The sequence below is a fragment of the Harpia harpyja genome, chromosome 4 (genome assembly GCF_026419915.1).
Source record: "Harpia harpyja isolate bHarHar1 chromosome 4, bHarHar1 primary haplotype, whole genome shotgun sequence".
Classification (NCBI taxonomy): domain Eukaryota; kingdom Metazoa; phylum Chordata; class Aves; order Accipitriformes; family Accipitridae; genus Harpia; species Harpia harpyja.
This window is the reverse complement of record NC_068943.1, coordinates 83537613-83551137: the sequence shown is the minus strand read 5'-3', so window position 1 is coordinate 83551137 and position 13525 is coordinate 83537613. Positions and strand designations below refer to the sequence as shown.

General features: G+C 47.3%; 1 protein-coding gene across 9 annotated transcripts in view; it reads right to left on the bottom strand.

Annotated features, from left to right (window-relative positions):
* Positions 1–13523, bottom strand: part of FAM117A (family with sequence similarity 117 member A) — a 33875-nt gene extending 20352 nt beyond the window's left edge. For 3 of the 9 annotated variants that reach the window (XM_052785253.1, XM_052785256.1, XM_052785257.1), the window contains exon 1: positions 882–1020. In XM_052785253.1, coding sequence (XP_052641213.1) covers positions 882–999 — 118 coding nt within the window. In that variant the 5' untranslated portion in view covers positions 1000–1020. Of the gene's footprint in view, positions 1–881; positions 1021–6006; positions 6104–9567; positions 9708–11179; positions 11340–12303; positions 12412–13183; positions 13370–13450 lie in introns of those variants that run through there. The other 6 variants (XM_052785262.1, XM_052785259.1, XM_052785260.1 and 3 more) reach the window with 6 other exon arrangements.
* Positions 13524–13525: the final 2 nt, after the last annotated feature.

The window sequence follows — 13525 nt, the reverse complement described above, 5'->3', positions numbered from 1 at the left end:
TCACCAAAAAGTTATATTTAAATAAGCATTCCTGAAGTGGTCAGAAAAATCTCAGTAATGCAATTAGGGACAAATAGCCATTAGCGTCAATCAAATTATTGCTTCTTTATCAAGCCAGATCAGCTGCATAAAACACAGGGCTCCGTTTTTTTGGGAAGCCACCTCCAAATAGGCAACTCATTGTCACGGGAGACCGCAAGCAGGGACACGTCCTGCCTGCAAGGAAGCCAGCACGGAAGGGAGATCTGTTGACCCCACGGGGCCGGAGATCAAAGCTCAACCCCTCGCGTGTGTGACCACAGCCCACGGGCAGCGTTTTAAGCAGCTCGGCTGTTTCGGGGTTTGAAGTTTTCCATCGCTCATTGTCTTTGGTGTCGTGTCCTCCCCCACCTCGTTTTCTTTTCCCCTCTCCTCTGCCCTTGGTTCTCTCCTTTCTCTTTCACTTCCACCCACGCAGCATCAGTTAGGAGAAGCCTCCCGAGCACACGGTAGTTTTCTCTAATTAATCCCAGCACTGCCTCCGCGGCCCCGGGGAGGACGGGAGGTGTCGGCGCGCACAGCACCGGGTCCCCCCCGCCGCAGGGACCGAGGACGGCTCCGCCTCGGCCCCACCTCAGCCGCCGGGGCCCGGGGCGAAGAGACGCTCCCCCGCGGGGGCACGCTGCGGGGCGGTTCGCACCACGACCGGCCGCTGCAAGCCCCCGGGAGCTGCCGCTGGGAACCGGCGGAGCGGCTCTTTACTAACCCGGTTCGGAACCCCAGCCCGGCTGCAGGAGACACGCGGGACTTCCCCCCACCGCAGCCCCGAGGCTGCCCGTGGACCCGGCTGCGCACCGGCGGCGGGGGGGGTCGCCCACCTTCTCCCTCCCTCCCACCGTTACCTGCCCGGCCCCCGTCTCCGCGGCGCTGCTGGAGCTGGAAGGGGACGGTGGCGCGGAGCGGCTGGAGCCCCCCCGCCCCGCCGCGGCAGCAGCAGGAGGCGCCGGCCGCCCCCGCCATGCCCGTCCCGCCCGCGCCAGCCGCCGCACTGACTCCCCCAGCTCCGCCAACGCCGCTTATCAGCGCTCCGGGGGCGGTGCCGGCGGGAGGAGCCCGGCGATCATTGGGTGTCCGCAGCCAACCGATCCGCCCTCGTTAACGAAAGCCAATGAGAGCTCTCTGCAAGCTCCTCCCCCCGCACGCGCTGTAAGGCTTAGCCAATCAGAAATGCGCTCACCCTTAAGAGGCGTCATGCCTCGCGTCAGAGCCAATCAAAAGAGGGAAGAGATGCTCAAGCCTTGCCCTCTCTCCCTCCCCGTAGCGGCGGCGGAACCAATCGCAACAGGGGACAGCCGCGTACAGCCCACACTTCTGCAAGGGAACCAATCGCAAGCCTCCTCTTACGCCCCGCCCCTTCCCCGCGAAGACAAATCAGAAACGCCTGGCAGTGTTTGTGTTCCGCGCCGGCGGATCACGTGGGTGGGCCCGGTTTCTCTTTCACCTTGGGAGGGAGGAGGAGGAGGACGAAGGCGGGCGGCCGCCGCCGCACCGGGACCGGTGCCCCCTCCGCTCCCCCCCCCACCGGCCTCCCTTCCTGCCTCACCCCCGGGGCACGGCGGCAGCGGGAAGCGCAAGGCCCAGCCGTCCCGGGACTTTGCAACCCGTCCTTCCCCCCCCCGCCGCATGCGACGAAGGAGAAAGGTAGAAAGAAGCAGAAAGCTTAAAAATAATCAAGATTAGAGTGCAGGTTTCCAGCACTAAGCTCTCAGGTCCCCCGATCCACACCCGCTCCCGAAAGCAGGCAAGGATTTTATCAGCTTTTAGGGTTTGGGGTTCCCCCCCCCCCTTTTACCTGAGCTCTGCTCTAAGCAAAGCAAACACCGCAGTTGTTGTTCGCTTTTAAACTAGAAAAACCTGTTGTGGAAAATTCTACTACAAGTTTTACTGCTGAGTGAACTTCTAATTTTGTGTGCCCCTCAGACATCTGAAATTCAAGATACCACAACCCCTCCCTGGCTGAATTAAGAGTTTAAAAAAAAAAAATATAGCTGGAAAAAGGAGAACAGAAATCAAAATGTTGAAGTTGGGGTTTTTTGTGCTGGTCATACAGCATGACTAGTGCGGTCAGACACAGGTACGGGCTGGCTGATGTGGTTTCACGGTGCCGGCGGAGCTGGACGGGTGCAGTCCTTCACGGAGCTGGGGCAGGATCAGGCACCCGGCCGCGCTGCTCGTGTTCCACGTTTTGTACCAAGGAGGTGACTCGCTTCCCAGCCTCCTTGCAGGATCTGACCCTTGGGAACACCAGCTTCAACAGGAGCTGGACGAGGACCCTTCTCCTTTGGTTCCCCATCTTTCCCACCACCAAAAGCCTTTGACTCAAGCGAGCTTTGCTGAGCTCGTGTTTCCAGAAAACTTCTGTTCCTTCCGCTATCTCCCATCTCATGTCACCTGCAGGAATCAACTGCTACTTAAAAGAGATGGATAAAAAAACCTGAGAACACAGACCCGTTTGTAGGCCCAGAAGGGAGGCTACAGGGGAATATGGTTTCAGGAATGACAAAGCCAAAGCTCTGGATAGGGCCATAGGAAGAAAAATTGAATGCTCAGGATATGGGGTGCCAAGGATTTTGGGGGAGGCAAAGTTGAAGCCGTAAGTACTAAAGATACAGTTTTTCACCAGTGCTAAGCGTTTGGGAATCTGGCCCTGCTTTCAAAAGTAGGTTCCTCCAAGGTGCCTCACCTCCATTTGTCCCTGCAGTCTCACACCTGGCAGGTGTAGAGCAAACAAGGTCCTTCCACCCACCCAGGGCTCTCAGCAGCCCGTTGTTCACCATCCTCTGACCTTCTGTTCCTCAAGTATCATTTCCGATCATCCATTTAAACCTTGTAATTATACCACATTGTTTGATTTCTTGAAAAGACATCACAACGCGGAGGCTTTTTTTCCTTGTTCTAGTCCCGTAAAACATAGTCTAACCAGTCCTCAGATGAAGGTCGTTACATTCCACCCTTTCCACTCGCCCTACCTCTACTAAACCTACAAGCAGGCTCCACCTGCTCCGGGTCCTGGCCTATATTCTGCCTCCAGACAGACACAGTTACGTGGGTTTAGGGAAAGGAAGCATCTGTCCAAGTGAAAAGGGTAGGGCTGATCTATCTAACCCAGGAGCCTGGGAAGCTGTGGCATGGCTAGATAAGAAGAGGGGGAAAAGCATGAGGTGGCAAAGTAGCCCGGGCTTGGCGCCAACCTCTCTGGAGAGGAGCGGTTGTGACAGCAGCAGCAGACAGTTGGTCTGCCCCAGTGGCTATCGCAGCAGAGCAGCACTCCCCATCTTCTTCCTGTATCTCTCTGCTCACAAGGCCGGCTGTTGCTATTTGCATGTAATCAGGCAACAGATGGGAAACAAGACAGTGCCATCTTGCTTTTAGAAAAACCCTGGGGGGTCGGGCGGGGGGGGGGGGAGAGGTGGCATATATTGCAATACTGCAGTTGTGGAAGGGAAAGACAGAACGTACCTCCTGATGGAAGCAAAGATGAGACAGAAACCACAGCTTTGGTTATTAGATCTTAGTAAACAAAATGCCACCCATCAAACTAATCATCCCTATCTCTCCTAGCAAGGAGCGCTGCGAGGTCTCTGCTAAGGTGGAAACCCGGTCGCACAAGGAGGCACAACGATCTCTGCTCAGGACTGTCCTAAGGGTAAGGGAACATTCCAGAACAGCAATAGTGTTAGGGGGCATTTCTGAGAGTTAACAGCATTCACCAGAAGACAGTTCAAGCATTTCTCTGTTCATGTAATCTTACCTAAAATTAAGTTTTAAACTAAACAAGGGTCCTCAAGTGTCTATTCTCCTAACAGTTCTTCCTATCCCAGCTCCCACTGCAGCAACAAGGTAAAACCATACCTAGCTGATCTCGGAAACGTTGCTGCTACTCTGTACACAGACATTTCTTCAAGTCAAAGACACTTTTCCTGAAAATATTTCCTTCCCAAGTCCATAGTAGCTATTAGCAAAGAAACGGGAAATTAAATGTAAGAAAATGAAATGGAAAGGGAACTACCAAAGTACAGGTGTTCAAAAGAACATAAAACTGCAGTGAAAAATAGTTATAAATGCCAAATACAGGAGTTTTGACCATATTCTTTTTTCACTGACGCACTGGTAGCTCAACTTTTCTAGGAACCCTTCAGAGTCAGTCCTTCCAACCTAGAAATTCAAATTCACCTTTCAGTTTCTCTGCCACACTGCCTTTTTAAGGCACTGCAATTTGAACCCAATACCCACAGCTGGAACAAACTAAAAATATTCACTCCTCTGTGCTGCTTTGTTTTAGCATAAAGGAGGTCACACCTGTGCCTCTGATTGTTCTCACCATATCTCATGCTATAAATACAGCAAGGAATACTGAAAAAAAAAAAAAAAAAAAAAAAATGAAGTGGTTCGGCACAACTAAGCAAAGCACCACTCCGTCTCAAGTCCAAGTTCTGCTTTCACCAAATGCCTCCCTCAACATTTAAAAACCCACATTTTGCTTTAATATGTAGGAAGAGGCAAGAAAGCACCAGCTGTTACCTGTCAAATGGGCTACAGCCATTCTAGCTGAGTTGCACATTATCAGCCAGCCAAGTTTACTTGCAACAAGAACAGGCCTTTCTGTATCCTTCCCCAACAAAGACACACACCACAGAGTAAGCGTTATAAAAGTTCCTATGTTCCTGCAGGCTACACTCTAGCCTACGCAGTGCAGTCATCTCCCCGTAATTAAGGTTCCTAATGATGTGCTGCATAGTAGCAGAAGTAACATGATCTTTTACAACTGCTCAAGGGCTGCAGGTCAAGGATCCAACTTCGTATCATACTCTGCTTGCTTGTTTCCATTGCTTCAGCCGCAGCAGTTTCTTGTAGCCTTCTTGCACAGGAGGAGAGCTGACCTACCACACCACCAGTTAACTATTCTGTTTTCAGAGCCTCAGAAAGCCAGTCATTTCATCACAATTAGCAAACACCACAAAGCTTCAGAATTATCAAATGCATCTCCTGGCTATGAACCCACCTATTCAGCGTGTTCCAGAAAGCCACCTTTTAACACTACAGCACTGTCCAGTTCCTCAGTATTTACAGGCATGCAGGAGAGTATTTTTGTGTAACAGGCCTGGCCTTCCCTTCCCCATTGGACCTCTCCGAGTACACCCGACTACACATCCCAGAACTGCTACCCACCATTCTTTAGCTTTATGTCAGCATCACTTGAGGAAGTGACAGGCAAATAGGAAACATGTAAGGCTGAACAGTTACCATTGCAGTCCTGTCATTCTGGTCCAGTGCTCAAGTCCTAAATGAGATTATATTTCTGGCTGTTTGCTATGGGTAGGAGGGAGACAGAGCTTAGATTTAAAGTCCTGATCAGCTGAGCATGAACGTGGAAGATCAAAGGGTCATTCAGCATACAAGCTAAGCTTTCCCTCATTGTCCTTGAACAAAATTCCTCTCACTCTAAACTGTGGAGTAAAATGCCTGCCTGTCTGCCTCCCACTCTATCCCCAAGAGAGATGGCTGCATTTCACTACCGGACAGTTTCTGCACTCAAATGTTTTGAGATGAAAAGCTCTAAAGAGCAGCAAGATAAATAAAACTGCAGTTTATTAAAAGAGACTAACAGATTATTCACCAGACCAGCCAAGCTATTTCACAGTCTGGTCATGCTTGCAGTGAAAACAGTGGGAGTTTTGGGAACAGAGCACAAGCCCTGCTAAGAGTAAGGAGACATTATGAAATAGATCATTTTCACGAAGTCATGGAAAGGCAGGAAGCCTCTCCTAATAGTATGAATCATCAATATACCAGAAAGAAAGAGTGCACTTAAAAGTAATCACGGATGTCCAGCACTGCCAACATCGTAATAGAGCATGTAAATGAGTACAAGGAGACCAAGGAGAGCAAGTCAGTCAAGTACCGACAGATCAATTCAAAACAGACAAGGGACTCAAAACTACAGCTATAATAAAGCATGTCTCATACCTGCTGCTGCAATATCCTCTGCTGCTGCTTGGGTTCCTTCTACCCACTACAAGAGCCATCTGATCATCCCACTGCTGTTACCCTGCAGCTTCTCCTGCTGGGAAACAGACACAGCAGGGATGAAGTTTATTATCTTCTTTGGGATCCTGTCATCATCCTGTCATCAAACTGCAGAAGTTTGGGTACATGATTTCCAGTTTTCTTTTACAGTGCTGATGGCATTCAGGGCAATCCCTTGCTTTGTGCCAGGCCGTGCATCTATGCAGGAGCTGGCATTTGACTGTTCAAAGTGACACACAAAGGTTGTCTGCAGCAGGACACAACACATCTAGGGGACAGGGGACACCAGGACTTGTGATCTATGCTGTTAGATGCCACCTATCTCATCCTGAGATGATCTTGTTTCCCCTCCCATGCCCAACCACATGGATTCAGCAGTTAGCCAACATCAGAGACTTAGTAAGATTTCCCAGAATAACATGGGCTGCATTAGATGTAGAACGTTCACCTTTAAGGAATGGCAGCTTGCTTAGGAGAATGTGTTAAAGGAAGCGTTACATTTTTAGGACAGTTTGCCCAGAAGAGTGTCAGCAATTAGAGCTCTAGTTCACTCATCAGCTACTGTCTGGCAAAGCACGGCAGCTCAGTCACACAGCACTACCTTTCTACTTCCTGAAACCGAGTTAGATTAGAAAGTGTTAGAAACATGATATAGAAAAAAAAGTTTACATAAAGGGCTGTATTTGGCACAAGAATGTTACTCTCTTATAGATACAAGGCAGTCCCAAGACAAGCTCCCCAAGAAGTGCTGCTGAACTTTTCCAGAACATGGAACTTAACAAATTTGGAAGCACAGGTACATAAAACTGTGTGGTAACAACTGGCACAATGTAATTAGGAAAAAATGCAGACACTGAAGAAAATAACCTACTTGGCTCACCTCAGAGCTCAGCAAGCCAGAAGTTCATATGGGAAGAAACTTTTTTTTTTGCCATGAATAATTACAAAAACAGGAGTTTCAAAGGAAATCAGCAGTTCCAGCTGGCACATAAACCTTATCCTAGGAACAGCCATTTTGCAGCAGCACACTTCTAACAGGACACAAGCCCCCAGAAAGCAATAACATTGCTCACCCCAATCTTTACTCATCTGACAAATTTCTCCAAGTAAGACTATGTTTTTTAATAATTAGAGGTATAAAGGACAGTGACCATATCGCAGAATACAAACTGCTGTAAAAGCTACTGCTCCCATCTTGTGATATGCTTCCTCCAGATATATCCTCCCATTCTCCATCCATTCTGTATTGTCAATTTGCACTCATTTTGGTGTTTCTTTGGCTCCTTCGGTGTTAAGGCACAGAGCTAACCAGTCTCCTAGGAAACTAAGGGAAAGAAAAACCTGCCTAAACAGAGAAGCCGCCAAGTTGATGCATATTTGATATCAGAGTCAATCAGACCATCCCATCAATGGTGTTGCTCAATGTACCAAACTGGTAGTAGTCTGTTGTTCTCAAAATAATTTTGCCTAGCTCTGGTTCTTAATTCCACCTTGTCTTTCTACAATTCTCTCTTACTTTTGTCTTAAGGCTTATTTTCTTGACCTTTGGCTGAGCCTCCAAGTGTACTCCACCCTTTAGTTTGGGGTGACATTTGGTTTCTGTTACCTGCCTCCTATTTTCACCTTGGATCTAAACAGTAGGCACATCCTAAATTATCCCTCTACCTCCACTACTGCAGGCAGATACCCGAGGCACAGAATATGGTGATTAGGGATCACTCTTTAATTAGCAGAGCAAGCAAAGACAAATTCTGTCCCTACTATACTCACACATAACCTGTTCTTAATATCCCCAAAGTTCTTACTACAATCAAGATATTCATGTCAGCTGGAAACTGAGCTACAGTCTGTGGCTAGTTGCCCACAGTACCACAGTCAGTTTTACAAAAAAGAACTGCCCACAGGATGGGCTCAGAAATGCCAAACAGGATAAAGTTTCGCCTTCACTTCCCACATCAGTGTCATCTTTGGTGACAAATGTTTCTTACACCTGTGAAAGTTTGTGTCATTGGGCTGAACAACATGAACAGAGTTTTCCTTTAAGGAAGCATGCAGAGGACTTGATTGATTAGGAAGTAAGGCATTAACATCAGTGCCAGGCAGTTGGAGAGCACTGCCTAGACTGGAAGGAATGTATTAAAGGAGCAGATCACAAATCCAAAAGCAGACAAGAGAATCCAAAAAATAACCCATTTTGGCAGGAACAGGACGAGGATGGCATAAAAATATCTGGCCTATCAATAGGCTTTAGTCCTGCCAGGGCAAAATGTACTTTTATTGCAACTATTTAATAATTAGATTATACTATGAGACCCAGGGGAGGGAGGGAGGGAACCAGGAAGTGCGGCTATATTCGGCTGTAACTAAGTGAAAAACTTCTGCTTTCAGCAAAACTCAGACTGGATTTTTTTCCCCTTATAATTTAAAAAAAAAAAAAAAAAAGTAGGCCAAACTGGATTGACCTTGCTCCTGATGCCAGAAAACACAGACTCCACTCAGATGTCTGCATGCCAGAGCCCGGGGGAAAGAGCGAGTGCATAGATTCTGTTCAAGTTTACTGAAACACCCTTATCCATCTACAGCTAGTTGTGTTCTCCAAGACCTTCAGCTCAATGCATGGTACATGGCCATGATTCTCCATACAGGGGCTTCTGTGACTATTTATACTACAAGTCAGTATCCATTCAAATCTAAACTAGCTTCAGGCTTTAAAAAAATAAACACATACACCCCCCAGCCCCAAGCTGTTTGCTGAACTGTCTGCAAACACATCCTCTCAAAACTGGAGTCTTCCTGATGTGCAACAGCTGATGAATTTTTTTTTTTTAATGTGAAAGTAAAAAATACTATGCCAATCTGGAAATAAATCCCACAGGCTAGGCTAGCTTCAGCACTATGATTATCTGAATTAAATACACTGCGGTTGGGTTTGCTTCTGAAGCGTACCAAGGCCCACTGGAAAGCTGGCCTCTTCAGCTGGAAACAGAAGACTCAAAAGTGTATCAGGTCAAGCTCGCTGCTAGCCCAGGTTCCACAGCAGATCTTCTACCACACTAAATTCTGTGCCTTGCACCTTCTACCATTTGTATACACATATCTGCATTTAACCTGTCTGCACATCACTGACTATACTTTGTCAAGAACCCAAGAGGTTCAAGCTTCTCAGCTAGTGACAGTCAGAGTAATTTAGGCTCCAACCCCCACTCAGAGCCAGGCCAACATAGATCAGGTTGCTCAGGCCCTGTCCAAAAATACAGCCAGCAAACAGCAGCTAGCCGTCAGTTACTCTACAGTAAAAGCACCCTTGTGAGAGACAGTGACCCGCTCCCATATGGGTTTTTAAGACACATCAAATTGGATCAGGAATTCTTCAAGGTTTACATGCTTGGGTCAAGAGGTTCTCTGATGCTGCTCTATCGTCTAGACCTACCACACCTAAAACCCAAACATTTAAAAATATTAAGCTGGAACCCAAACCAGAGGGAACCCACCTCTACTTACCTTCTGAAAATGTGGAGGTAAAAGAAGCAGCCGTCCTGGATCTTCATATCTGTGTAACAGTGCTCTGGATATTTGTAGCACTTTGTCATTATTCTAGTCTTTCTGTAACTCTAGCCCCCAGAGCTGGACTGAGATGATACCTAAAAGCAAGTAAGATTTATTCAAGTACGGCACTTCAGATATTTTTCTGGTGTATTTTCATTATATAGCGTTTCTCTCACTTGCTTTAAAACACACTTAAGTACGTAAAGTAGCCCTGCAGGAATGCATCGTAGCAAATAACACACAAAGCAATTAAAGTGAATGCTTTAACATTTATAAAGCACTTAGCAACGGAAAAACCTGAAGTACTTTACAAGCATTTATTCTGCTTCATAACAATTCCTACATAAGCAAGCCTACTTTAAATTATCACTAATATAAGTGATGGCTACATTAAGGTCCCGCAGGCAGCTCACTCAATGCCATGCCTCCACAGCAAGTGGGAACAAAGGCAGGAGATGAGAGTTTTAAACCTAATTTCAACCTATTGATGCTTCTACCTGTTTATGGAGATTGGTTTTACTGAATACTCCCTTTTCATTGCCTGTATTTTCTAAGATTCAGCAAGAGATACTTTTTTTTTTTTTTAAAATACAACAGTGAACGTACCTAAGCTGAAGTTCCAAACAGTTTTAGTGATGCTAAAGGCCTAGAGAGATTTCAACAGATTCAGTGAGATCTTCAGGGCTAAGAGATTTCAGGTAGCTAACTCTGCTGACATCAGTGGCAATCTGGCACCTACATATATTCAATAACCAAGGATTTAAAAAACAAAAATCACTTTTGTGTGATTTAACACTTAATTTCAAGTCATCAAGCACTTGCTAAACTTTCTTCTGGTGTCACGTCAGGAAATTCCTCATTTCCTACTTGGAAAATTCTGACAGAGTTAAGAGACTGCAAGTCTGTCTTAAAAACCTTATTAAAGGGAGCTTAACCCGAGTAGGGATCTTGTAAGCTGAAGCTACGCCGGTGTTGCACCCTGAAGAAATCACTCCCTCTTCCCAAGCCGATTCCCAATTTCAGTAGCTTGCTCAGGGTGAAGAAGTAGTTTCATGCACTGACATCTAGTGGTGACGCCAATATGGAAGGCACCTGCCGGCATACACAGCCTCTCAAGCGTCACATCCCTTTGTGTTTTTCCTTAGAAAAGACTTGCAGTTCCAGCTCCGACAAATGCCAGGGCTGGAGCTTCTTCGGTACCGACCACTGGCACATGGCCAAGGGCTGTACACATCCTTCACATACAAATTAATGAAAAAATAGATTTTTATTTCTGCCAGAAGCCTCCTAAGTCTGGGCTGGATGTTGAACTGAAGTGTAGCAGCAGTAAGTTAAATCCTTGCAGTCTGTTCTACTGGTAGATACACACATACAGAAAAGTTCTTGCAAGCTCTGCTGTGGTCATAACATGATCTGATTGTTGCTCTCCTGAAAGCACCACACAGCTTAGCAAATGTTAAGGCCATCTTCCCTTCTTGTTGCCCCCCTTCCTCTACACACAGTGGATACTGTAGAGTTATGTCAATTCAGTGTTCAAACTACACAGAGGACTTACAGTTTGCATTACCTTTTTAATTATCAGGTGATGATAAGACAGCATGGGGAACTGGATTCCTGGCTTCTGTTCAAGTACTGCCACCTCTAGGAAAGTTATTAACCACCACCCACTTCTGTTTGCTTTGTTTTTCCAATAACATCCTGTTGGTGGTGTCAAGTCCTGCTAGCATCTATTAACATAAACAACTTATTTCAGACATAAGCTTCACTAACACCTAGAAGCTCTAATTAATACTTTATTTGTTTGATAAAATTAAGCGCTATAGCTTTCAATGCAGAGTTTTTGAAAGAGGAATCCTTTAGCTATCACCAACAGGCAACTATTTCAATGGGACATGGTAATGTGCAACTTTTCACACGGTCATCGTATACTTTAGTCTGTTTCATTCAAGCAAATCTGCAATTGAATTTGGATATTTGAAAGGTCCAAATATGTTATGTCAAAACCAGTCTTCAAGCTACTTGTCATTTTTCTACCACAGGCAGATTCCATTTAATGCAAGAAGGAGATAAAAGGTGAAGAACTTGCAGTCTATGAGCTCTTTGACATCTTTTTTATTGCTCTTAACTGCCCCACATTTCCATTAGAGCCCTTCATAAGTTTGCAACATTAGACATATTTACTCTTGTGAGGCCTGAGCTTTGTCTCATAGAAAATACATGGAAGACAAGCAACTACAAAGTGTTCAGACTAGCTCCTCCCTTTTCTTTCCATTAAGGAATACTGCGCTACTTTTCTTTGTTCTCATTCCTCTTGCTCTTTGAGGTGATGGTTTAGTTCATCCCAAATTTACCTTAAATTAAACATTTCAAGTCAGTCTAATAACCTGAGAGCATAACGTTCATTAGCCTAGCACTAGATTTTGGCTCAACTGCAATTTGAAATTCTATTGCAATTCTAAATTCCAGGCAGTCTTTTCTTTTTCTTATAAAGTAGGAATAATTCATGCATCTGCACAGCAGTGTTTTCTCCTGCAGCCACCTTTCAGTAGGTTTGAAATTGGTTCACTGAAATAACCACAGTTATTAATGAGTTGTTCATGCACCCATAGTTCTCCTGGGCTTAAAGTGTACAATTTTTAGATCAAATGTATGCTTATTTGCAACCAATACGTACACTCCCACTTCACATACCACACATACTGCTTCCCCTTCCTCCCTGCTTGGGCAAAAGCAGAGATATTTCATCTTGACTTCTTCAGAAGGTTTGCCTTTTAACATTTCACAGGAGACTGGCTACACCTAGGAGCAACAACAATTTGGAATAAGAAAAATTGCATTACTTGTATGACTAAGGATGACATGCACTCACAAGGATTATAGGATTAGGCTCTGAGAACTTCATAATCCCTAAAGATAACCACAGTTGGAAAGAAATCATGTGTTCCACTCAGTACCCATACTTTTCCCCCAGTCTTCACATAAAGCAAGATACTGTTGCTCACAGACAGTGTTACCACATTAACATTATTGATATATTACGTTTAACCAGCCATCGGCCTAATCACAACCAGGGAAGCAGCTCCCACAGAGTGCCTGGCCGGTGTGGGGGACCACACAGGGGTGAACTTGCTGCCCCTCTGCTCCAGGCCAGCCAGAGGCCCGAGTTAGCGAGAGCCGCCTGTGGGGAACTACAAGGTGCCTCATCAGCTCAGGGCAGAAACACGACCAGCTCACATTCGCCCGTGAGAGAACTACATAGGCAAAGCGTCACCAAAAAAATCCCCCCCCCCCCCCGACGATATTTCGAGAGCGGAAAGATTAACTAACGACAACAGCCTTTCCGAATGAGAGCCCAAAGCAGCACAGCCCTGCGAGGCCCGCCCAGGCCCGTTAGGCCCCTGCCACGGCCCGCCCCGGGCCGGCCCAGCGCGGAGTCAGGGCCCGGGAAAGGCCTCTCCCTCCAGCAGGCCGCACACAGGGCGGACGGCGGCACCCCCCTCAGCAGAAAGGGGGGCCGGGAGCCGGGGGCGCGGCGCTCCCCGCCTCCGCCTCAAGAGCAACGGGGACTCACCGCCTTCCTCCACCCAATCACTCCATGGACCCGGCGCCGCGCCTCTGCCCGGCCCCAAGATGGCCCCAGCGGGGAGGACTCAAGGCTGCCCGAACCCAACATGGCTCCCTGGGGAAAACACCCGCTCCGGTCCCCGGGCGCCGCCGGGAGCCCGCTGACTTCAAACCCGGACCCAAGATGGCCGCCGCCCCCGCTCTGCCAAAAGCCCTCAGCCCGAACCCAAGATGGCCGCCGGCAGCTTCACCGTCAGCGGCGCCGCCGGGATACCTGTCCGAATCCAAGATGGCAGCCCCCGCTGGCTGTGAGGCTGGCTCGGGGGTCACGTGACGGAGGGGGGGTGTG